A 26550-nucleotide genomic window follows, 5' to 3' on the forward strand; every position below is an offset into this window, starting at 1 on the left:
TAACAAGGTTGGGACCAGGATTTACTTGATCACACTAACCATGACATGGGTATGCTGTCTAATAATGATGCAAATCCTGAGTCGCCAACATTTCTAGATCACTGTATCACTTTACAAATAAAAAGATGTAGAGATTAAGAACAGCTCATTTGTAACACAGGAGAGGAAGCAGTCTATTAGTCTACATGTGGATACAAACCTCAGTGAAGTTTGAAGCAGTATTAGTTTATGGTCATTAGATTGAGAATTACTGACTTACTCTTCACAAAATAGATCATTACCTGAGCATAGATTTCCAAGTGTAACTCTCCCATTCCAGATACAATTGTCTCTTTGCTCTCAGTGTCAAAGTGGACTTTAAATGTAGGGTCTTCTCTTGTAAACCTGCCAATACCTTTTGAAAATTTTTCCAGGTCATTCTTTAAAAGAAGAAATTTATTACACATTTTACTAAGCATAATAACAAATGGGATTGTTTCAAGAACTTTACTGAATAAAATAAGTAAAATTAGCAGTTTAGAAATAATCATCATTCACATCTGGTTCATTAATGATACCCTTTTAGAAGAGCCTGGAGACAACACAGCCAAGAAAGCAGGGAACAGCTAGTTGATAGAATTTTCTTTCTATACCAAAATACAAGAGTCTAATACTAAACTCCGTGTAAACTGCTCATAAAGCAGAAAGTAGAAACTGTTATATTTTAGAAATCCTACACATAGGCACAGATAAAAGACTCAACATGTCTACCAAGACTCTACTAGATTCAAGTAGCACAGTTAAGACCAACAGCAAGATAAATGTCAGAGACTTCCTCTTTAAAACAATTTGCTGGGATGTGGTGTGATGCATCATTATTCTCCTTAGAAGTAATTCCACCTGAAGCAAGCAGAATAATCGTTCTCCGAGGATATGCCCTAACCCTCCCAAATCTGAGGCTATTACTTCACATGACAAAGGGGCTTTGCAGAGTTGATTAAGGATAGACTTTGAGATGGGGAAAATTGCCATGAATAATCTCGATGGAGCTAATGTAATTACACGAGACTTTAAAAATAGAAGTGGAACACTGAGGGTAGAGGAACACTGGCTGAGGGCAGGAACACAAGGGTAGGGAACCGAAGGGGAGGAACCTAAGGGATCCAAGGAGGCAGGGGAGCGCTAAAGCAGGAGAGGGACTCATTTCACTGCTGCTAGTGCAGAAGACAGGAGCAAACTGCCTAGGAAGAAGGCAGTTTCTAGAAGTGAGGACAACCTTCAGGTGAGTCAGCAAGGAAATGAGGATCCCAATTCTATAACCACAAAGAGCTGATTTCTGTCAACAATTTGGGCAAGGAAATCCAACTATCCCTATAACTTCCAGAAAGGAATCTAGTCCTTTCAGTATCTTGACCATTTAGATCTCTGACTTGATCAAGTAAAATTATACATTTGTGTTATTTTAAGCCACCAAGATTGTGGTCTTACTGTACTGAGGTGACACTGGCTTATAACAATGCATATGGGGCTTTCCTGGTGGCACAAGGGGTTAAGAGGCAACCTATGAAGCTCTCCGCAGCCACAGCAGCACGGCCAGGGAGCTACCCACATGGCACAGCAGACCTCTCCCACATGACTCTCCCGCTGCTCCCCTCAGCAGTGTACTTCGGTCAATATGTCTGTTCTGTTCCTTACTCTGTCTCTGGTGAATCCTCTCACCATCCACACCTCTGGCCTGTACCCCAGTTCTTGCATGCATAAATAAATCTTTAAAAAAATAAATTAATTAAAAAAAAAACTGCATATGGGGCCTCCCTGGCGGCGCAAGGGGTTAAGACGCAACCTATGAAGCTCTCTGCAGCCTCTGCGGCATGAGTTCAATCCCCTGGCTGGCCAGGGAGCAACCCACATGGTGCAGCAGACCTCTCCTGCCTCACCTGCTGCTCCCCTCAGCAGTGTACTTCGGTCAATCTGCCTGTTCTGTTCCCTACTCTGTCTCTGGTGAATCCTCTCACCTCCCCACCCCCCACACCTCTGGCCTGTACCCCAGCTCTTGAATGCATAAATAAATCTTTTTTAAAAAAAAAAAAGTATAAAAAAACTGCATATGATTTAAAGGTATAGAATTACCCCCTTCAGGTGCTTTACCTATTGAAATTTCTTATGGCAGCAATAGTAAACTAACAGGCCCTGAATCACTAGTATTAACAGTTACCACATGTGCCTGGACCTGTTCTATGTGTTCTGAAAGATATTTCAAATTCTAAAAACAATGATGCCAAAAAAACCCCTAAAAACCTAGCAACATTTTACATGTAAGAAAACCAGGCACGTAGAGGTTAAGGCCCCACAGCAAAGTTGGCACTGAGTCTGGGTAGTCAGTTCCTGAAGTTTTACTTTCTCCCTACACTAGCCAGGTAGCTCACTTACAGAAAGGTCACTGCTGCCCCTCTTCTGAGACTAACAGCTTCATGATCTGACTTACTCCAAACAACCCAGACAAAAAAACCTTTCCATATTGATACATTTGATTTTCCTTCATTATTGTATTATGCAGACTGTGGGAGCTTGTATTATTATGTGCCTCCACTATTCTGTGTCTTTGCCTTGATTATCCTTTGCTTTGACTGTTCTGTGCCTCTCAGTGTGCAGAAACAGGAAAAGTTGAGAGGGAAACTTTCAGGGCAAAAGTCCTGGTATGAGGATCCATACATGCTGAAAACAGCATGTGCAGAAACAGGGAAAGTTTAAGATAGGGAACCTCTCAGGGCAAAAGTCCTGGCGTGAGGGTCTATATATGCTGAAAACAGCATGTGCAGAAACAGCAATAGGTGTTATGGCTAGAGTAGCATAAACACTGAGACTTCCTTACTTCTCAACCTTGGCTGGTGCATCTGGCTACGCATCCCCGATACACTTGTGCATTCCCCGTTTGCTTGCTTCTTTGATCTTTTCATTTTCTGATTCTAAATAAAAATGAGACTGCCCTTGGAGCTGGGCTGCACTTTCTTGGTGCAGTCCCTCTAGGCTTCTCATTGTTCTGGACATGAACTGAGTAATCCATTTTCATCCCACCGCCACATGTCTTAATGAAACAGCAGACTATACATGTCTTACATAAACTCTGGATTTAGGGATGAAGCAGCATCTTTAATGTTTAGCCCTGAAAATTCTGAAGGGAAAAGCAAACAATTTAGCAAAGCACTTTGAATGATCTGTGGCATCGGACAGTGGCAAGATAAAAGATTTCCCTTTCCTCAAATTTCTGAGATGGAATGATTTAGTGTCTTGCCACTTCAACATTCTATTTTCTATATTGAGAATGGTCTGGAAAATCTCAACTTCCCCCAAACAGATGAAGTAAATCAGATTGTTTTGCAAATGATTGTTCCCAGTTGAGAAGGGGTCATCAAAAGTTCTCTCCATGCATGAATGAGTTAGTTTCAATTATCATATTAATGTGACTGTTACAAGCATCACCTTAAGAACTAAACAATTATGGTTTAAGGTCAGGACTAACTTCAATGGCAAGCAAGGCGCAACAAAGCCTATTGAATTCTGGCTTTGTAAAAAGTTAAATGACATTGACTCCAATCATAAAACTTGTATTTGAAAGTGAGAAAAAGTGTTTTCTGCAGGTTTTCCATATTATAATCAGACATTTACTTTACAATTACCACACATTAAGAAATGTATTATTATATAATACATAGACAATCTATGCAGTATTCTAATGGACTTTATAGTGATGTTTCACTGTAATTTAGAACAAGTGCCCAATTTCTCCTTTTCTCTCTCTTCAAGATCTGATATAGGAGGTTATGATCACTATTCTGAGTCAATAATGAAGTGAAGAAGCAGTCTTGTGAATACTATTAAAATATTCTAGTACCAAAAAAGGAAACAGAAGCCTTAGGACTGCTGATTATCACAAGGGTTAACATGCAACCTATGGACACAGATGAAAAAGTGCTGCAGTCTATTGAAATACTGAGTGTATAAATCAAACTCCTACCTTGTTAGAAGGCTTCATTGCTATTGAAATGACAGGATCAGGAACATGAATTGACTCCTAAAATATTTTTTAAAAGAACAGAGAATTCAAATACAATACTGTAGAGGTAGGGGTAGATTAATTTTGATATGTTACTTTCTACAGAAGGACAAACACTGTCAACATTTTTAGGTTAGACAATACGTATCTTGGTGGTCTGCTTTAATTAAATATATTAGTAAATAAAGGTGTTCACTTATATCATCTCCTCCCAAAGGAAAAAAATAAATGTATTTATTAATTGCTTAACACCCTTAAGTTCTTCACTTTCCAGTTTAACATAATCATTACAATCCACATGCTGAGATGTGAAATTCGTATTTACTAATGGCTACAACTGCTATCACTAGCTTCTGACTAACTTATTCTATTGAATCAAAATGTACAACAATATCTGAAAACAGGGCACCAGATTATTTATATGTTTGATACCTCATTTAATCAATAACCCTGAGAGGTAGATATCATTATCCACAATTTATAAATAAAGTCACTAAGGCCTTAGGAAGATAAGAAAATAACCTAACCTAGGCCCAGTAATTAGTACAGGGCAGAGGTGAGCCTAGCCAAGGTTTCAAAGCCTGGGCACTTTCCCACAACTCCAGTTCTTTCATATTACAGATGATAAGTGCTCTTAGAAGGCCTGATCAGTAACACTTAGAAAATATCTCCCTTATGAAAATTCCCTAAAAAGTGTGCAAACTTTATTGATTTTTTCATAGTGTCTTAAATCAACATAGAAAGCCAGACAGTAAGATATTTTATACCAAAAAACCTAATTTATAAAATCATGACTTCATCATGCATACAGTAACTACCATAGTGATCACAGATTAGAGGAAACAGTTCTTATGTAAATGACTCATTGCAAATTCCTTCATTGCATGACCTGTCCCCCTTTGTACTCACTTTACTCAATTCAGGAGAGGGATCATTCTCACAAACTAAATGTTATACTGCAGGAGAGCTGTTCTCCTCTAAGGACAAAAAAGGGAAGTGAGTAAAGGGGATTTAGAGTCAGGAACCAAGCACTTCCCTTCAGGGTCCCCTCAATGATGAAATGGGACATGCATACTACAGGGCAGACTGATGCAGAAAGACAGACTGCTGGGCCTCCCTGGTGGTGCAAAGGTTAAGATGCAATCTGTAAAGCTGTCCGCAGCCTCTGCAGCATGAGTTCGATCCCTGGCTAGCCAGGGAGCAACCCACATGGCGCAGCAGACCTCTCCTGACTCCCCCATTGCTCCCTTCAGCAGTGTACTTTGGTCAATCTGCCTGGTCTGTTCCCCACTCATCTCTGGTGAATTCTCTAACCACCCCCCGCACCTCTGGCCTGTACCCCAGCTCTTGTGTGCATAAATGAATAAATCTTTAAAAAAAAAAAAAATGTTAACTTAAAAAAAAAAAAAAAGACAGACAGACTGCTTAGGTTCCTGCCTTTGGAGCCTTGTCTGTTATCCCTAAGTCTAGTCTTATTGCTACCATCTGGTCTTGCAATTCTCTACAGGAATGGAGGAAAGGATCTACTCTCTGGCTGCTATGAAGGGGCTAATCCCAATGGGATTAGCCTGATTATGGTAACAGGAACTAGAGGAGGACCCTTAATGGGAAGGTAGGTCTCAGGGAGAGGATTCAGAGCCACCCAGTTTAGCTGTAGTGGACCTCTTTCCACCATGCTTAACTTCGAAGGGTCACAGAATTATTTTACCATAAAAACCCAACTACAACAGCTTAACTAGAACACTTGTTGAACTGATATTCAAAGACCCATGGCCAATCTATACTTAATGCCTGTGGCATCCAATGAAAACTGCTGTGGTTGTTTTACTAAAGTACTAAAAGTACTACAAAAACTTTTGAAACTCTATTGATGAACAGCTTTGAAATGTAAGACTTACCATAGATAGGCCACTACTGTCTTTGTTTGTGAATGTGTCTCCACTAGCACAGTCAATGCCAAACAATGCACAGATGTCTCCCGCAAACACTTGTTCAACATCCTAATAAAGAAATAACACAAAATGATTCTTGCAAGTGATACAAATCAGGACATGGTAACTAAAAAGTAATTGCACAATACACACATGTAAAAAATAAACATGGCAGAATCTAACCATGAATTCTACAAAGAATGAATTAGGTAGAGCCAATACAACACCACCATCAAACATGCTAAGGCGTTTCTTAATCAGTGTCCTACTTAAACCATATATAATCAACAAGATTTTACTATAAATGAAAACTCAGAGCTAATGGAATCATTACTCGGAGGATCTGTAGTACTGACAGAGCAAGGCTGGGTTCAACAATGAGATGTATGGAACAAAGATGTACAAGAAAAACCTGCAGAGGAAGTTGTGAAAAAAAAAAAAAAAGGAGACTGGAGCCCATTGTACTTAAAATCTTAATTTCTAAATTTCGAACAGATGCAAACAGCCAAGAAAACACAGGAAATCTAAGAACAAAGCATTGGTGCCTCTAAGCTTCCTAGTTTTGTCCTTTAATAATGACAGTTCATTCATAACAGCTGTTGCTATACACGTTTCTCTTTAATGGTTACACAGCTGTACAGTTCTCACAGCTGTGACGATCACTAAGCCTGCTAGCCTGCCCCCTGCTGTCTGCATCACAAATAGCAATGCTCTCTGATTTTGAAAGATTTGCCTATTCATCTTCAGGACAGACAAGTTATGGACACCAAAAAATTGCTGAGGGTCATAATATTTTGCTTAGACTGATAAATTCACCGAGGAATATATCGCTGAACTGAGAAAGAGTGGGAGTAGACGATAACCTCACACTAAATACTCCTGCCAAGGCCTAAGGGCCACAAAAGACAAGGACAGATTCAGAACTAACCTAAGTATATAAGTCATAAACCAAAGCTTATCTCCCAGATCAGATCTTGATTAAGTTTTATATTTTCAGATGGATTCCAGTACCCCCAGTACTCTTCTGGGGGGTCTAACAATGGGAATAAAAAGTGCCTGCTTTATAACAGGGCTTTCATAACACCCTGAAAAGTAAATTTACTGAACAATGTAGGAAATAATTTATGAATCTATTACCCTCACTGTTGACAACCATAACATGAAAGTGCTATACTGGAATTATAGCAAACCTAAGTTTAAAAGAAAGAGCTAGAAGTGATTTTCAACTAGAAGTGATTTTCTTGTGGGGCACAAAATGTAAGAAGGTAGTTCAATTTCACCTGCATTGGAGAAATTTCTGATCTCACCAAATTGACCCTGTACTTGCCTCCATCATGTCAGCATGCATGCGAACCAGCCGCTGTACCCGCACCTTCTTTCCTGTCCTTGTATTATAGATAGTGTCACCCTTCTTCAACTCTCCTTGATAGTTGCGGACATAAGTTAACTGTCCAAATCGACCTGCCTAATGCCAAAAGAATGAAAAATAAGAAAAAAAAATTAGATAAAAATTTCACGCCTTACCTCAGACTAGTCCCCATCAATTTTAGTAACAGATCTTATCTACATGTTCTGGTTTACTCTCATAAACTACTTTACCATTAGCTTTGAACACACATGGTGGTAAATCTTATAATCCAAGATGTGCTTCTGTTTCATCCAAAATAAGCCATTAGAAATTGTTTTAAAATAGTTATACGCTAAGGAAATATCCTTTTATCTTCCAATATTATAAGTTCAGTTTAAAACAAAAGATACAGAACAAAAATAAAGTATGATTAATGGAAAGACACCATCATTAGAAATGGTAAGACTGCTATACATCTAAACAAATCCAAAAATCATCTGGAAAACTATATAAATAAGAGTTGACTGAATACTAAATGAATAATCAAGGATAAATTCCTCCTGAATACTGACACTAATAGTTGTAAATCATATTCACAATAATTTATAGGTTTAACACAACAGCTATCAAAATCCCCAGAGGAATTTTGAAACATTTGAGTGATTTAAAAATTATCATTTAGATGAATAAATTTGGTAAAAATAAAAATCTTGGAGTTTCCAGGTAGATGGCAACAGACTCAAGACACCAGACTCACCTCCTCCAAATATTTACTAGACTTCAGTAAAATGAAGTCAAAACCCAAGGGAAAAACAGACAACCACAGCATAAACAAGGAGCAATGATCTGGTGAAAGGGGATAGGAAAAACTTTAAGTGAACTCTGTTTATAATAATATGGGGGCAGTACAACCCACAAGAAGGAGGGCTGGGGCTTCCCCTGGTGGTGCAATGGTTGAGCGCCCGCAGCCTCTGCAAGCCTCTGCAGCGGCGGTTCATTCCCCGGCTGCCGGCGAGGGTCCCACAAAAAAAAAAGAAAAAAAAAGAAAAAAGTTGTTGCCTTGGTACATGCCTACATCAGGGATTAATGAAAAGTAAAAACTATGAATTTATCAACACCTAGCTGAACATGTAAGAGTTCTGAAGGATTATAAAGCAATGTAACAATGAAAATAGAAGCATCAGATACCTAAATCAATTAACATGGAGGAGGAAGAAGAGAGTAACAATATTGTCCAAGAAAATGAATTGGAAACTAGACTGTTCAAAGGATCACATAAACAGCCATCATATACTAACCTAAGTAGAATTCTCAAACAAAAATTAATGAAACACATAAAACAAAGCCTCCCTAGTGGTGCTGGGTTTAAAGTCTCAGCGCCATCAAGCTATCGCCAGTCACTGCAGCATGAGTTTGATTGCCGGCCAGGGAGCTAACCCACATGGCGCAGCAGACCTCTCTTGTCTTGCCCATTGTTCCCCTCAGCAGTGTATTTCAGTAGAGCCACCTGTTCTGCTTGACACTCTGTCTCTGGTGAATCCTCTCACCCCTCCATGTACACCCCAGCTCTTGTATGCATAAATAAAAAAAAATAAATCTTAAAAAAATAAAAAAGACAAACCCCCAAAACCAAAACACACACAAAAGATAACAAAATAGCAATTGAACAGAGGTCTCAATAATCACCTTAAACATAAGTGGCCTGAATCCACCAGTCAAAAGATGTAGAGTGGCTGAATGGGTTTTCAAAACAAAGTCCAACCTTCTGCAGCTTATAAGAAACCCACCTTACCAACGAAGACAAGCATAGGCTTAGAATTAAAGGCTGGAATACAATTATACAAGCAGATAGCAACCAAACAAACTCAGGAACAGGTATACTTATATCTGATAATACAGACTTCCAACTAAGAAAGCTAGCAAGAGGTAGAGCTAGACACTGTATTATGATTAATGACTTAATACAATAAGAAATAACACTCATAAATACATCTGCATCAAAATACATAAGACAATTATTAATAGAACTAAAGGGAGATATTGGTAACACAGTAATACTAGGGGACTTTAATATCCATTTACGACAATGGATCAAAGACAATAAATAAGAATAAATAGCCTTAAATGGGGAGTTAGAACAAATAGGCCTAAAGTCTAAAAGAAAAGACAATTTCCACATACAGTAGGTAAATACATTAGAAAGCAACTTACCTCCAGTTTAAAAGCCAGGCCTACAAATGGGTGGGAACTGTCTCTTTTCGAGTTCATTAAGATTTTGGTTTTCTCTTTTGAGTTACTGAAAAGAAATGTAAATGCATGATACAGCATTTGAAATTTGCTATCAGTTTGTTTCATCAAAGAGTATGAGTTGAGAAAAAACACAACTGTTAAATATTTCTGACTTCACTCATAAGTGAAATTTCACTGAAAAAGGTCAATAAGAATAACTCCTCTGGGTAATTCTCAGAGTCAGTTACTACATTGTGAGAAGACCAGAATAGACTGAAAAGAAAAAAAAAAAAAAAAAGAATGAGCCTGAAAAGGCTTCTTGAAGCTTTTTTTATTTTTAACATAACCGACATATCTGGCCCCAAATAAGGAAATTTTCTCATGTTAAACCTTTATCCATAATAAAACAAAATTCTAACTCACAAATAGGAACTTATAGAATAAGCATTTTTTCTATATGCCAAAACTGTTAACCAAACAAAAAGGTGACATTTTTAAATTATGAAAAAAGGAAAAGGCATAAACACAACCAAATGACAAGAACTATTCTTAAATTCTTTCATAGTACATAAACGTTTAAGTATTTCTGCATAAACTAAGATTCCACTACCAAGACTTACTCCTCTTGATTGAGAATAGCGTAATTGTGGACCTCTGATGGATTTGGGAGGTACTCTAAAACAGCATCTAAAAGAGGCTGAACTCCTTTGTTCTTCAAGGCACTTCCCAAAAGGACAGGAGTAAATGATCTATTTAAAGTAGCTCTTCGAATTGCAAGCTACAAAAGAAAAATATTTAATGGTTAATCTTAAAAACAGCATTTTATGTTTCAGGTCGATTACAAACAAATGAGTGTAATGAGTGAACATCCTGTGGAGTACTGGCTCTAGTAGAGACTAGAAGCAGATCCTCTATAACTTAAGTTCAAAACACACAAAAAAAGTAAAAGAAATATCTGTTTCTTTTTTTAAGCTAGGAAGCAATTTACTATACAACAGCTTTCAATTCTTTCAGAATGTCACTAATTTTCTATTTGGTGTTACACACACACGCGCGCGCACACACACAGAGAGAGAGAGAGAAAGAGAAAACAGACAAATAGAATATATGCTAACAATTGTCTAGAATAAAGGGAAAAGTAATATATACACACCAAAAATGAAAATCTCTGGAAAGATATGCCAGAAACTATTAACTGGTAACCTGTTTTAGGAAGGGAGCAGAGAACTGAGCAGATGGGATGTGAGATGGGAGATTTTCTTACTGTGCACCTTTGTATACTTTTTATTTGTTTAAACCATATGAAAAATAGCCTCTACTGAAAAACATTTAATTAACTAGCTTTCCCCCCTTATATATGGAAGCCAAACAGTATAAAACACTCAAATTAAGGGTCATGATAGTAACTTGCTCAACAAAAATCCTCAGCACAAGCACCTTCAGTGTCCCACTGGCTCTCCACTGGTGGCCCCACTGGCTAAGCAGGTTTCAGCGTAAGCAGCACAAATAGACTAACTCTAGCAGCACAAATTGCCACTGCAGAAACACAGAACCACCACACAATTATTTCCAAGTTCCCATGAAAAGGCAGAAAACTAGTTATCCTAAATATGCTTAAAGCAAAACATTATAACCACAATTTCTAAACATCACAAAGAAAAGCAGAACAGCTGAGCATGATAAAAGGAAGTATAAAGAGACAATAAGCACAGGAGGAAGCAATTACTCTTTGAAATTTGCTTTTGCTATTTATTGCTTGGAGCAGAAGAGGGCACATCTTTAACCATTTAGGCTCCCCTAGGCCAGCAAATATGCAAGGGACATATAAGAATCTTATGCTTACTTTACATCCATAAATAGAAAAAGTGAGTGGTAGGTAGCAAAAAGGAGACATTAAAACTATCCCTCACACATCCTAACAAAAGCTTTCTTTTTCCAAAAATTTCCCTTTTTCTAAGAATTACTTTCACACTCGAAAATCATTGCTTTTCCACTGTCCCTAACTATAATATATCCACCAACAATACAGAAATTATACTCAAATATCCTGTGAAGAAAGAGGGAACAGTGCAGGATTAAAACTATGCTTAGAAAGACCTGTTTGCAAGGCTGGCCCCTGGCAGTGATGTGGAAACCAGGGTTTCAGGAGGGCAGCCATCATTTCCAGACAGATACGAATGGTTCCCTACGCCCAGCCATCTACACATATAATGTGGTGTGTGCCAAACACCTGCTTTCCTTCTGGTGTTCTGGAATTTGTGTACATGCTAGGCAGAGGGTTTCAGTGTCTTGGACACTGAGTTTCTAAGGATCTTCCCTGGCAGACATTTCCCAGGTGCTATCTGGAATCAACCAGAGGATTAGGCAGGTTCCATATGATATTCCTGGAAGAGGACTTACACATGGTTTCTTCTGAATGTCACCTCTTATGCCTTTTCCCTTTTTTACTTTGTGTCTTTTCACTCTAATATATCATAGCTGTGAGTGTCACTGCGCTGAGTCCTAATGAGTCGTGGAACCTGGGAGTGGTCTTGGGGATGCTGACACATTCCCTTCAATAGACAAAAACCTAATTTTCTGTTGTGGATGCTTGACTCTACTCCACGCCTGTACCTTCCTACATGGTAGTTCTTACTCCTTAGAGAGCTAAGGTGCTATAAGTCCTTGGTAAATATGAAGGACTCAAGTTGTAAGATATAAGTAGCTTTGGTTTCAACAGGGCTCTTTCCCTGTACATCTGATCTACTATAAATTTCAAGAGTGCAATGTCTTATATACAACAATTACTTCTCTAGTCCTGCCAAGTGCACTAAGGAACTGAGCAAAATGAGCAACAGGTTTGTTTTCTTAATTATTAAGGTAAAACGTAAAATGTACCATTTTAGCTATTTTTAATTGTACAATTCTATGGTGCTAAGTACATTTACATTGTTGTGCTACCATTACCACTAGCCATCTCCAGAATTTTCATCATCCCAAACTGAGACTCTGTACCCATTAAAGTCCCCATTTTGCTCTGCCCTCCAGTCTCTAGCAACCACTGTTTTACCTTCTCTCTCTAGGAATTTGACTATTTTGAGTAGCTCATGTATGTGCAATCACATAGCACTGTCCTCTTATGTCTGGCTTCTGTCACTAACCATAACTTCTTCAAAGTTCATCCACATTGTAGCATAAACCAGACTACCATTCCCTTTTAACACCAAATACTTCATTGTATGTAGACTCACACAATATACAAACACACACAAACATCTACATTTTGTTTATCCATTCACCTCCTGAAGGACATTTGGCTTGCTTCTACCTATTGGCTATGGTTAATAGTACTGTTATTACAATGGTCTAAAAATAACTGAGGGCCTCCCTGGTGGCACAGCGGTTGAGCGCTGGGCTGCGAAGCTGCCTGTAGCCTCTGCAGCGCCGGTTCGATCCCCGGCCACCAGCGAAGGTTCCACATGGTGCGCAGACCTCTCCTGCCATGCCCGCTGCTCCCTTCAGCAGTATACTTTGTCAGTCTGCCTGTTCTGCTACCCGCTCTGGCTCTGGTGAATTCTCTCACCCTCCCGCACTTCTGACTGTGCCCAGTGCTTGTATAAATCAATCAATCAATCAATAAATCTTTTTTAAAAAATTAATAAATAACTGAGTCCCTGCTCGTAATTCTTCTGGATACATATCCAGAAGTGGAACTGCCGTATCATATGGCAGTTCTATGTTTAATTTTCTAAGGAATTTTTTGGGAATGTTGAGAATCTTTTTGTGTGCTTAAAGGCCATTTTTTATCTTCTATGGAGAAATCTATAATAAAAAAAGATCAGTATTAGGCAGGGATCTTTTTTTTATTTTTTATTTCTAAAGAGAAAAACAAGTTTTAAAAAACCATGATGGCTTTCCAAATAGTTCAATAGTATAAGTACCAACATGTAGTCTGTAAACACATAGCAGCCTCGTCTCTTACCCTCTTACTGCTGTAATGTTTACATAATTTTCTTTTTCTTAGTAAGGATATAGCCAAGATGTTGGTGACTTACATATCTGTTTCTAGAAAAAGCTGTGACTCCTTTACCACTTTAAGATATTACATAACTCACCAATTAAATTTTTAAAATGAATATCAATTATTTCTTGAAGAAATTAATTAATTATGCTAAATAAATTAAATCAAGTGTTCATTAATAAAACCCATGCATTAAGCATCATGTCCTCATCCTGTCCCTCTTTTTCTTGTTAATATCAGACTTCATTTGAGAGCACTTGCCTTTAATTCAGAAACTGAAGGGATTTTTTCTTCAAGGAACATTTCACCAAGTTGTTCATCGGAATTGGCAACACATTCTATCAGCTCCTTCCGGTGGTCAGCTGCTGCTGCCCTGAATTCTGCAGGAATTTCCCCATATCGAACAGTTTGACTAAGAAAAGAAACAGTTCATTTGGATTTTTAAGAACATTCAATTAAAACATATACTGTTAATATAAAAGATAATGACTAAGATATTTTAGATGATATATTTGCATTAAAATGATAAATGCGACTTATATATCTTTAACATTCAGACATAACAGTGGTAAAAATACTTTAAACAGGCATAAAAAGCAAATTACTCAAGTGTGTATGATGAATAAATGGAAGAGCCAAGATTCAAAGCCAACCTAACTCCAAAACCCTATTAGCTCGTCAAAATTCTGTTAACCAAGTTAATCAGATTATCAATCTCCAACAAGCAGGATTAAAGACCTGATTACTCTCTTCTACTAATAACAAACTCAGTCATACTATCTTTAACATAGAATAGCTCATTTTGGAAGTAAAAAGATTACTAAATATAACAGACTCTTCAACTTTGACTCCAGTTCTCCATTCCTCTAGGGGCTGAACAGGTAACAATCACAGATAAAATATACACAACTGAGAAATGGAAAAAACTGGTATCTAAAAAGTTTTCAAAGTATTTCTTTAAAAATGGAAACTAATTTCAAAAATTATTTTTTCTGAAAACACACTCCAAAATTTAAAAAGTCAAAGAAATCAACTGCAAACAAATAGAAATAATTCATATTATCCTAGAGAATGCCCTCCACTGTCTTCAGAGTTTAATCTCATCCTTCCTGGTAAACTACTGGTTCTTAGCCTTTCATGTCAGAATCAACTATGGAGTCATTTCAAAATATGCATATCCAGTAGCCTAGAGCTGAGGACAAAGCAGTATGTAAACCTACTAAAAAAGACTGTCCTCTTGGGCCTTACACTCTAAGGAATGACTGATTAACTGTTATTATTGAGTGGTCACGACAAGTGAGAGAGGTGTTTCCCTCACTGGATAGGCTCATCCTCTATCCCTGACTGTGAGGTAGCTGATGAGGATGAATGACAGTCAACTGAACACAATAGTGCCCTTCACCATGTGTAAATCAGCAACCCTGCTCTACAGCAAAGACCTTTAGGGAAAATGCCAGATCTCTGGGAACATGCTTCAGAAAGAAAGTGCATATGTAACTCCTCACATTATCTAGATCAATACACGTAAAGTGTGATGTGCAGATCTACAACACAGCAGTATCTGGGAGCTTTCCCAAAATTTGCAAATTCCAGGCCCCATCCTAGATCCACTGACATAATCTCTGAAGGTGGATCCAGGAATGTATGTTTGAACAAGCTCTCCAGATGATTCTTCTGAATGTCAAGGTTTGGGAGCCACTGGGCAATTAAAGTACTTTGTATGCAAAGGTCACTCAAAAGCTTATTGATAGACCAAATGTCATACAAGTTACCAATTTGCTTGCTTCTTGCAATGCCCAAATCACATTTGTACAATTTTAACTGCTTCTGCATATTAATCTTATCTTTGTAAGCCCCATGAAGTAGGCAGAACAAGTATTTTTGATTTCTGTTTTCTGCCCTGCTTTTATCACAATACCCACATATATAGCAGTTGTGCCATAAAAATTTGTAGAATGAGGGCCTCCCCGGTGGCGCAGCGGTTGAGTGCTGGGTTGCGAAGCTGCCTGCAGCCTCTGCAGCGCCGGTTCGATGCCCGGCTGCTCCCCAGCCACCGGAGGAGGGTCCCATGTGGCGTGCAGACCTCTCCTGCCGCCCGCTGCTCCCCTCAGCAGTGTACTTCGGTCCTTCTGCCTGCTCTGCTCCCTGCTCTGGCTCGGTGAATTCTCTCACCCCCCCGCACTTCTGACTGTGCCCAGTGCTTGTATAAATAAATAAATAAATAAATCTTTAAAAAAATAATTTGTAGAATGAATGAATGAATAGTGAAAAAAGAGATAAGACATTATTAGCCCAAGTTGAAGACTTCCTTCTACCACATCCACATGTCATAATGAGATATAAATATATTATCTCAAAAGTAACATATTCACCCTTAGAATGAATACTGAGCAAAACAGGAACAGTTACAATTATGAACATTGAAAATCATCATCTTAGAGGATATTCTTCCAGTCACAATTTATTTTAAAGAACTCATCCTATATTTTAAAGAACTCATCCTTTACTTCTCTTTGATCCTTTCAAAAATATACTATTTTAAGAGTATATTTTTATCACTTACCCAAAGTCTCCATCAAAATAAATGGCTCGTTCCTCAATAAGATCTATAACACCCTTAAATGCACCCTCCAAACCAATGGGTAGCTGCACAAATGCTGCATTATGACTAAGTTTAGACCTGGAAAATAAAAATACAAATGTTTACCTCTTTTTCCTCTCCCAATCCCTTTGAAATCCCTTTAAATACAAAAGGAAATCAATAGCATATGTTGTACTACTACTAGGAGTCATCAGCAACAGTCGGGAACAGACTGACAAGGAAACTCACATACTCAGGAAGCCATAATCCCTATTTAGCCAACAAAAAGAATTGTAAAATTAGTGTTTTCCCTCCGAGTCCCAAATACTGTGGATCAGAAACTGAAGGGGGTAATAGGTGCTTGGTCAGGAATTAAAGAATGGCAGGCTAATCATGCCCATATCTCGTTCTTGATGAGCTGACTCTGAAGAAGCTGAGTGCAGCTAAGTGAAGAGGAAGTTCTTAGAGGAAAACCTCCAGAGTAGGCATTAAAGTTGGGCACTCATCAGCAGCCTGTGCCCCAATCAGGCACAAACCACTGAACAGCAACCACGCTCATGGCAGGGTTCTCACTCAGGAAATATGTTCCAGACACCACCTTGCAGTCTAGAATGAAAGTGTCATCTATAACTATGGTTCAATAACTAAGAATCACAAGTATTTGAAGAAACCAAGCATTGAAAGAGATGAAAGCTCAAGAAACAATACCAGGAAGAAAAGAGTTACTAGAAGAAAATAAAGATCTGAAAATTAGCTCTATTAATAAAGATTATGCAATACAAGAGTACGTATGGAAATTAACTATATAATTGTTGCAATTAAGAAAAAAAGAACAGGCTAACAGGAATGCAGGATATTCCTTCTGCTGAAGGGATAATAATCTTGTCTATCAAGATTAAATTCAAGAATTCTCTCATAACTCAGTGTAAAATGAGGAAACATAAAATATGAGAAAGTATAGTAGAAAAGTTAAGACATGAGACCAGATGTAAGAATTCCAAGGTCTATTTAATGGGAGTTACAAAATGAGAAAATAGAGAAAAGGGAGTAGAGCAAAGAACCAAGAAGCCCAACAAATGCTAAAGAATTTTCCTGGAATTCAAAAGACTTTTTTAATAAGAAAATATTACCAACACCCATGAAAAGAACATTTTACTCTCGCATTCTCAAATCCATACTCCACCAGAGTGTCCATGCAACACTGCCCTCAAAGTGCTCCCAATGCTACTGACTTGTCCTCAGACACATCACTCTTAGTCTCTCCAGTACCACAAGCTTCACTGTCACATCCATCAGCTCTGCTGTGTGGGGCTTGAGTAGTAACTCTACAACTTCATCTGTCTACAAAAGGTAGAGAGCTAAACACTGACTCTTTTCAAAGGCTGTGTGAAATCTACAGAAAGCAAGTGTTGCCTCTGTCCCAGCAAATGTCACCATGTGAAAGCAAGGAGACATGGGATACTACCTGTGGAGGATCCTCAAGATTTGTCTAAATAAATACAAAGTATTTTTAAAATCTATTCTAGATTATAACTTTTTCAATTATTATAAAACAGTATGAACTGACAGATTGTATTCTAAATTCACCTTCAATATCCCTACGAATTTAAATCGTATTTGCTCCATCTACAGAGAAGGTAGTTGATGGGATCATACCACAGAACAAACTACTGGCCTCTGTGTTCCACTTATTCAGTCACATAATTAAATGTTTAAAAGAAAAATAATGTTAAGGATAAAGCTTCATGACACTGATTTAGCTCCTCTTTGGATATAAGGTCTATTATCCAAAAGATCAAACCACTCCTTCCTTTCTAAGGTTCAATACCTCATTTGCTGTAGGGCCCTGGCTGGGTTAGAGCCCATTCGGTCCAGTTTATTAATGAAAGTTAGAAATGGAACGTCATAGCGCTTCATCTGCCGATTAACAGTCATGGTCTGGCACTGCACCCCTCCAACGGCGCAGAGAACAAGGACTGCTCCATCCAACACTCGGAGGGCCCTTTCAACTTCTATCGTGAAGTCCACATGTCCTACAGGAGACAAAGAGGTGTGCGTGGTCTTAAAGCAGTCTAAATTAAAACGTTTTATCTTTGCTCATTATATAAGTCTTTTAATTAGAAGGCAGATTTCTTAAACCACCATCCTTTCACTCACCATAGGGTCCAGGCCCAACAAGATCACTTCAAAAAAGATTGGGAGCACCAGCATCTTTGTAACATGTGCACAAGAACCTTCCAACTCACTATTTGTACTGTTCTTCAAGGAAAAGACGTAGGATAAAATGCTTCTGGCACCAAGACAGATTTGTCTTAGGATTTCGCAGCACAATTTTGAGTATATTTTGATACTCAAAAATGAGTTGGGTCACAATAAATATTTATTTATTTATTTTTAATATGTTTTTCTTCCTTAAGATTTTCTTTTTTTCCCCAAAGATTTATTTATTTATTTATTTTAAATAATAAATTTTATTTTTATATTCCCCCATACAATTGCAAACGCCCCATTCTGACCCCAATCCTTCCCCTCCCACCCCCCACCCCCCAAAAAGTGTCTCTGGTTCATAGTTTTTTGTTGATTTTGATTTTCACTTTCTTATATTCATTTATTTATTTAAATAAGAACTGGTGTACAGGCCAGAGGCACGGGAGGGTGAGAGGATTCACCAGAGACAGAGTGGGGAACAGAACAGGCAGATGACCAAAAACACTGCTGAGGGGAGCAGCAGGCGTGACAGGAGAGTTCTGCTGTGCCATGTGGGTATCTCCCTGGCCAGCCAGGAATCGAACCCACGCTGCAGAGGCTGCGGACAGCTTCACAGCACTGCACTCAACCCGCTGTGCCACCAGGGAGGCCCCCACAATAAAGATTTAAATGTGGTTTTGTCAAAACAAGCTTGAAAAAATCATGAACTCCACTCACCAGGAGTATCTATAATGTTGATATTGACATCTTTCCACATGGTATAAGTAGCAGCTGACTGAATAGTGATTCCTCTTTGTCTCTCTAGTTCCATGGAATCCATAACAGCACCAACTCCATCTTTACCTTTCACCTAAACACAAACAAAGGGATTTAGAGCTCTTATATTCCAAGAAGGAAAGAAATCTTTATCCATGTAGAACCAGAACAGTTAATAGATGCAATTTCAAAAAAGTTGAACCATCAAAGTGCATGTCATGAAATAGAACAGTGACTGGAGGTTTCACAAAACCCTTGTTTTACTGCCTTCCCTGGAGCTGCTAACAGCAATGGAGTCTGTTGCAGAAGCAGTCTTGTTTCTCCGCACTGTTCCTGCCCAAAAGCCTGACATTCTATAAGCTGACTTTCAGAGAAAGGATCTTTCTCAGCTGTGCTATACAAGGATGCTGAAAGGATTCAACTTTTGAAGCATGCGATTTAACAAAATGACTTTATTTTTTAATTGAGGTAACATTGGTTTACAACACTGTATGTCATTCAAAGGCACAGGATCACACCTTGTTAGATGCATGTCACCAGACCACACCCACCACCAACACACCTCCAGCCCTCCACCACAATCCATGGTCCTCTCTTCCCACTTTCACAAAATAACCTTTATCGGAAGAAATATTTTAAATTGGAGAGCTAAGCTATTTATTGATCAGGTAATTCCTTCAGAGGAGTTAAGATTTTTCTTATTTTTTGTTTGATGAATGCATTTAATTTTTATGTTCAAAATACGTATCATTTTAAGGCCCTGTCCCACCTAATATTACAAATATTTCTCTATATAATAGATTAAAAATTATGTAAATACTATTTAATGTTATGTGTAGGTACATCATATTGACTTAACATTCTTAAGAGACAGCCTACCCAAGTCTCCGCAGTTGATGGTCTCTAGACAGAGTACTGAGAGCAGCATTTCAAGTCAACTTCAACTAACCGCCTGTGGTACAACTTTGATTAAAGAACAAGTTATCATTCCTTTAATCTTTCAGATTGTGTGAAGTTTATTAAATCACAACTGTCAACTAAAATCAAACACTAAATCTGGAATTAACCATGAAGCACAAACCTCATGCATTTTTGCAATTCTGCCAGTGTAGTAAAGCACGCGTTCCGTTAATGTAGTTTTCCCCGAATCAATATGTGCTGAAATTCCAATATTTCGTATTTTTTCATTAGGAATCACCCCTGATGAACACCATCTGCAGGCCTTCCATTTAATCTGAAAAGATGAGAGTTCTGTTCAATGTTCTTTTTCTTTTAAGAAGTAACAATGGCTAATTAGAATGGAGGTGGGAGATATCTTTCCTCAAAGAATCTAATGGACACAAAACATCTTAGGAAACGGATTAGAAAGGCATAGATAAAAGGACTATCTCAACCTGTAAACAAAGAAGAAACTATCTGCAAGAGAGGGTGGAAAAGGCATTCTTAAAAGTAAATAAATAAATCAGAAAAAAAATCGGGTTGAAATACAAGGGGGCATATACTTTACCAATTGTTACAGTTTTGAAAAGACACACTGGGCCGAAAAAATCAGAATGACACAGCTCCCAAACAACTAAGTAGGAAATACAGATTTTAGGTTAAATTTTACTTTGATTTTTTTTTCCTTAATGTAGTTCACAGGTAGCAAGGGGATGTTTGAAGACTTACACTCTATGTAGTGGGGCTTAGAGCTCCCATACAGTTAAGAGTTAACCTGCACTTTACGAAATCAAGACACAATATAAACCTCTCACTAAAGGACTGCACTTCCAAAATGCACGCAGCCACTTCTGGGGAGAAGGGAAGCAGAAGAACTTGGAAAAGGTGGCTTATTTATTACATGGATTCTGGGAGACAGATGCTCAGGTGATTAACTCCACTGACACAGGACAGCAAACAAGCTTTGCATGAAAGGATAATGCTCAACTCCCACTTGATCCTACCCCACCCGGCGCCCCAAGGCAAAAATAACACCATAATCATCTATGTTATCTGATAAAGAACAAGACCCAAGAAAAGTACTGGGAAGATTAAGGTTAATCAAATGACCCAGGATGGGCTGAGAGAGGACACGGTCAGCCCAAAGACACTGTAATGAAAATCGCATTAAAAGTACCTAGTCCTGGGCTCGAGTCCTAGAAACACTATCTTTTCAGCAGTCAAGACCTGTACTGCAATCACTTAGCTCGAAGTTCCACAAATAAGAAGCATTACGGGGCCTGTGCAACCTCCCGGCACCGAAACCATGATCCCCAATAACAAGAAACGTGCATGCACCGGGCCGACCGCCCGCACTCGCAGCTCCGGTCAGGAGGGGCCGGGGTAAGGGGGTGAACTCCTGAAGCCCCGAGGCCCACCGCCGACACGCGGGGCTGTGGTGAGGGGTCCTTGCTACCTTCACCGGGAGGGCAATCCCGGTACAGTACCTGCCTCCCCGGCCAGCCCCAGAAGGAAGGGACCCCAGCCAGCGGCCCGCGGCCCCGAGCCGCTGCAGCGGCAGCGACCCCCAGCAGCCTCATGATAACTCGGCACAGGCTCGGAGGTCCCGCGGCCCCAGGTCCGCTCTGCAGCCGGCTCTTTGGCGTCAAGCGCTCAAAGTCACGCCGCAAGCTGCACCGGGAACACTTCCGGGGCGAAGGTCGCAAGGGAGGCGAGAGGAAGGAAGTGGAGGAGCGCAGGCCCTCCGAGGGGAACCACGCCCCCAGCCGCTCTGGCGCCCCCTGCCTAATGGGAGGAGGAAGTGCAGCGCTTTGCGGAGCGCAGGATACTGTCAAGGCTCCCAGGAAGATGCGACTTTTTTTTTTTAAATATATATTTTTTTATTTATACAATAGCTGGGGTACAGGCCAGAGGCGCTGGAGGGTGAGAGGATTCACCAGAGACAGAGCGGGGAGCAGAACAGGCAGACAGACTGAAAGCCCTGCTGAGGGGAGCAGTGGGTGCACCAGGAGAGGTCTGCCGCGCCAGGTGGGTATCTCCCTGGCCAGCCGGGAATCGAACCCGCGCTGCAGAGGCTGCGGAAAGCTTCACAGCGCTGTGCTCAACCTGCTGTGCCACCGGGAGGCCCGGAAGATGTGGCTTTTCTAGTAGTTGCTTTGCCTACACAGCAGTTGGAGAAATGCTTGTTAAGTGAGAGACAAACTTTTAATCTGTGCTATTAAAAAAAATGAAAAAATGATCTATAGGACATAATCTTAAAAGAACATGGAAAAGTAGTGAACTATTTCGTGCTTTTTAAAAATTTCATGTTGACATCGTTCGATGTTAAACGTTATATGACCAGTCCATATGCTCTGCTCTCATGACAGTTCCACTCGGATCTCCTAGTGATAACTCGACTTTTGTGTGTCCAAAATGGAATTTCTGATCTTCCTCCCCAAATCACTGCATTGATGTCTTCTCCACTTCATTAGTGGAAACTTGCTGAGTTGCCCAGGCCAAAAAATGTGTCACCTTGACACCCGGGCCATCTATATATATATAAATATATATATAAAATTTACCTGGTATGAAGATACCCCCCCACACACGTAGGTACGTATGTATACCTATATATACACTTCGCAGCACTGCCTTCAGCAAGTGGCCGGATCCCGCCGCTTTCCACTACCACCGCCCCCTCGAAACTACCGTAATCACCTCCAGTGACCCCTGCTCCTGCCCCGCTGCAGAGCGGATTACCGTAATGACTCCCTAAAGATCACCGGCTCTCGTTCCGCTGCCACGCACAGGGTTCTCAGCACAACCGCACTACGTCCTTTCCGCTGAAAACAGCCATTCAGTGAATTCGCTGTTAACTCTGTTAGTGTATATTTGAACTTTTCATAACTAAAATTTAAAAACTAAACTCTGAAATATTTACTTTCCCCCACTTTCCTCCAGTCCCCCAGTCTGGAGACTGTAAGGCCAGCTGGAGGAATGGTTCGGTGCAACACCACTACCCAGAAGGTTTTGTTTGGACTCTGTTGTCCACAGTCAGGCTTTGCCCATCCCCAGACGCCAGGACATGCCTCGATTCTTCCCTTTCTTCTCAAATACTATCCATCAGTGAGGTCCCTGACTATCCCTTCTAAAACAGTCAAAATAAGGGGGAAGGTGCAATTGTATGGAGAATATAACCAAAATGAAAATGCATACATTGTGCAAAGATGAAAAAAGATGTAAGAATTATATAAAATAAAATTTTAAATAAAAAAATAAAATAAAACAGCAAGTTCCTCCCTTTATCTTCTCACCAGCTTCATTTCCTTTAGAGCATTTTCTTAGATGTATTTAGACATCGTACCTATTTATTGTCTGACATTCCCAATGGATTATAAATTTCATGAGGACAGTGATTTTGTTTTGTTAATTGCTGTAATGTCTTGCATGTGCTAGGTGTTCATAAACATTTGTTTAAAAAAATGAATGAGAGCAAATGAATAGAAATCAGAAAGTCACAGAGGCTCAATGATGAATTTCGAATTTACTTTTTGTATATCATACATGTATTAATTTGCAATAAAGGATTTGTAAGCTGCTTTGATGAATACATCCATTAATGCCGAGTATAACTTCAAGTTTCAGGAAAATTTCAAAAGTGGCGAGGAGCCTATGTATGCAACTTGGCCTAACTGTCACAGTCACAGTCATCAAATTGTTTATAACCTTGCATTCTCAAAAGACTCAAGGTTCTAGAGAGATCAAATGGCTTTCCTTACAGAGAAAAACAGTAAGTGAACCACAAGCTACAGAGAACCTTCTTTGGCATATGATAAAGCTAACTTTAGCATGATGGTAAAAATAAATTCTAAAAAAAGTCAAAACCAGCATCATCATGTGAACGTAAAGAATTGGCATCTCACATTTTATAAATCTCTTCCCTGTAGGAATCATAGAGGCATAAGAAAAAATATATTCAATTTTTATTTGGTTTCCATGATAAAGAAATTTGGAAGAAAAAGTCTGAAGTTAGACACATTACTGATCAATGTGTTTTCATACTGGAATATAATGATTTAAGTTATCAGTGTAATTGAACTAGGCAAAAGGAGAATAGCTAGTATCTACTCTTTCAAGACTTTGCTCTGTGAATTGAATTTATGCAAAGATGTTATTTAAAATTTACACCTTTTGACAATTTCCTGCTGTTATCAATATACTAAGAAGTATGCATAAGAGCAAAATTTAACTTCTTTCATGCATGCTCAATTACTTTCACTTATAAAAATGAATTCACATTGCATCTAATTTTACTGTAAAATAAAATACAGTATAGTAAAATAACAGGCTTTGTATAGTAAAATAATAGGCTATGATATAGAATATTAGAAGATAAGCACAATCATGCAACTGCTTCCTAAGTTAAAAGAGAAAAATACTTACAGAGTGATAGTGAATTTCCTGTTCAGCCTCTCCCCTTAATAGAAACAGTTCTTAAAGAACAAAGACTTAACTCAAGGGTTAAAATTTTCTATTTCCATAAACTTCAACCCTTTTTAAAATAGAACAATGCTTGAACTCTAAAATTAAAATGCTATTGCTGATTTTTAAATGATATAATTACAAAAGGGAACAAGTGAATTTTTAAGGACTTTGTTCAAACACACACACATCACCTGTCTGAGAAATTTTGAGACAATCAATCATTCAGGTTACAGAATACCAAAGGTACTTTCTAAATGTCACAGAAAGGCTGAACGGAGTTTCTCCAAGGGCACTCCAACTTTAGAATGTTAACCTTGGAGATAGATTAAGCTGTTTGTGGGAAAGGAGAGCAGGAAAATACTAACTTAAAAAGTTAAAGAAAGGTCAATATAAAGTCTGATAAATGTTAAGAATGTAATATGGGATAAAAAGAATATACTGTATAGAGAAATTATAAGAAGAAAACTCATGCATGCTAGCAAGTTAAAATCTCTGTGAAAATAAGTAATAATCTCTTTGATTATTCATGTTTTTTAATCAAAATAACTAAAATCTCATAAAATAGTACCAATTTAATTTTGCTTTATTTTCCTTTAAAATTTCAAACTAGCAGGCTATACAGTGTACTATTAAATTGAGATAAATTATTTAGACCTCTATTAACATTCACTCTAGTACAATTTTAGAGAAAAATCAGACTATTTTTGAACATTTTACCTTCTTATAACTAATTATAAATGACAGAACTAGTTCTACATTCATTCTTGAATATGAGAATATATATTTAACAGAAAAATGGGGAAATTAAATCAGTGAAAATGAGCATGTTTTACAGTAAAGAGTTTTATAGAATGTCTAAAAATTTATTTGCATTGTTTTAAAACAAGGTTTTATTACTAAAGCAAGGATAATATAAAGCTAGCACTTCCAAGAACATTCAGATATCAGAAGGAAGTTGCTAATAAGTACAGTAGTGATTTAACAAGAGATTGGTCTTATGTGTATTACCCAGCACCATTACTTTCTCTTTTAAAACAAACAAAACTAAATAAATCAAATGCAAGCCTATTTATTTTTTGTTGATTTTCACAGGTGATCCTTTGATGTTGAGTTTGTCCACAAAGGCATTTGATTTTCCCTTCTCGATGGCTGGATTTTGATGAGGTTTCTCCCTAGAAAATATATGTTTGAACATTAATATCATTTAGAAGATGGTCAGCAATTTACAAATCAAAATACAAAACATGTAAAAATCACTGTAATGTAAGGAAAGTTTTATCTCAAAAGTCCCTTAATAGCTTTGAAAAATAGTAGGCAGACTATTTCACTTAAAATTGCAGAGCAACAGTCTTCCCGAGATAGATTTTACTGTTTACAGTTTAACTATGCTGTCCAACAGGGTAGCCACTAGTCACACTGTTTATATTTAAATTAATTAAAATTTAAGTATTTAGTTCCTCAGTTGTCATGACCACATTTCAAGTATGAGTCCAATAGTTACTGTGGCTAGAGGTTACCATATGGAACAGTGCAGATACATATTTTCATCACTGCAGAAAATCATTTGATAATGTTCTAATTCTCAGTGCTAGTTCAGAGAAAATGTTCCTTTTAGGGTATTAGATTTATGAAGCTCTAGTATGCTTTCTCCATGCTGTGGAACCTGGACTTCACATTCAAACTTAGCAATGTTAGCTTTGTCATCAGAATTTTCAAACTGAGACAAATATTGTCAAAAAGTAATATGGGACCAAGTTTTCAAGTAAATCTATAGAAAATATAGGGTTCTAAATTCCTAAACAGGCATTTTAAAAGACAAGGTGCTATCACATGAAAGTCTGTATAAGGCTTCTGATTTATTGATACCCACTTGTCCACCGCTGGTTCTGTGAAGCCTTCCACCTTCTGCAGCAATGCTCCACTCTTACACCCTAGAACAGATTTCTGTTTTAAAGCCCGGTGAGGCCTTTCTCTCTGGGTGTAATTTCAATAGGAATTAGGTATTGATTTCAATTTTTTTCCCCCAGAGAACTAAATTAAATTGTAACTCTATTAAAT

General features: G+C 38.4%; 2 protein-coding genes across 6 annotated transcripts in view; both read right to left on the minus strand.

Moving 5' to 3' along the window:
• The window catches only part of GFM1 (G elongation factor mitochondrial 1), a 39302-nt gene extending 17592 nt beyond the window's left edge, over positions 1–21710 (minus strand). Inside the window, exons 1-12 of the mRNA XM_037526217.2 lie at positions 21513–21710; positions 20168–20320; positions 19048–19180; positions 17951–18155; positions 16105–16221; positions 13803–13953; positions 10162–10319; positions 9524–9608; positions 7292–7429; positions 5932–6033; positions 3995–4051; positions 282–419 (exon numbers count right to left, since the gene is read on the minus strand). Of these exons, the coding sequence (XP_037382114.1) occupies positions 282–419; positions 3995–4051; positions 5932–6033; positions 7292–7429; positions 9524–9608; positions 10162–10319; positions 13803–13953; positions 16105–16221; positions 17951–18155; positions 19048–19180; positions 20168–20320; positions 21513–21605 (1530 nt within the window). The 5' untranslated portion in view covers positions 21606–21710. The remainder of the gene's footprint in view (positions 1–281; positions 420–3994; positions 4052–5931; positions 6034–7291; positions 7430–9523; positions 9609–10161; positions 10320–13802; positions 13954–16104; positions 16222–17950; positions 18156–19047; positions 19181–20167; positions 20321–21512) is intronic.
• Positions 21711–25371: 3661 nt separating this feature from the next.
• The window catches only part of MLF1 (myeloid leukemia factor 1), a 30004-nt gene continuing 28825 nt past the window's right edge, over positions 25372–26550 (minus strand). For 4 of the 5 annotated variants that reach the window (XM_037526219.2, XM_037526218.2, XM_037526221.2 and 1 more), the window contains one exon: positions 25372–25664. In XM_037526219.2, the coding sequence (XP_037382116.1) occupies positions 25562–25664 (103 nt within the window). In that variant the 3' untranslated portion in view covers positions 25372–25561. Of the gene's footprint in view, positions 25665–26362; positions 26424–26550 lie in introns of all 5 variants that reach the window. The other variant, XR_005128130.2, reaches the window with a different exon arrangement.

This window comes from Talpa occidentalis, unplaced genomic scaffold (assembly GCF_014898055.3).
Source record: "Talpa occidentalis isolate TD23 unplaced genomic scaffold, MPIMG_talOcc4v2.1 talOcc4.4, whole genome shotgun sequence".
Lineage (NCBI taxonomy): Eukaryota > Metazoa > Chordata > Mammalia > Eulipotyphla > Talpidae > Talpa > Talpa occidentalis.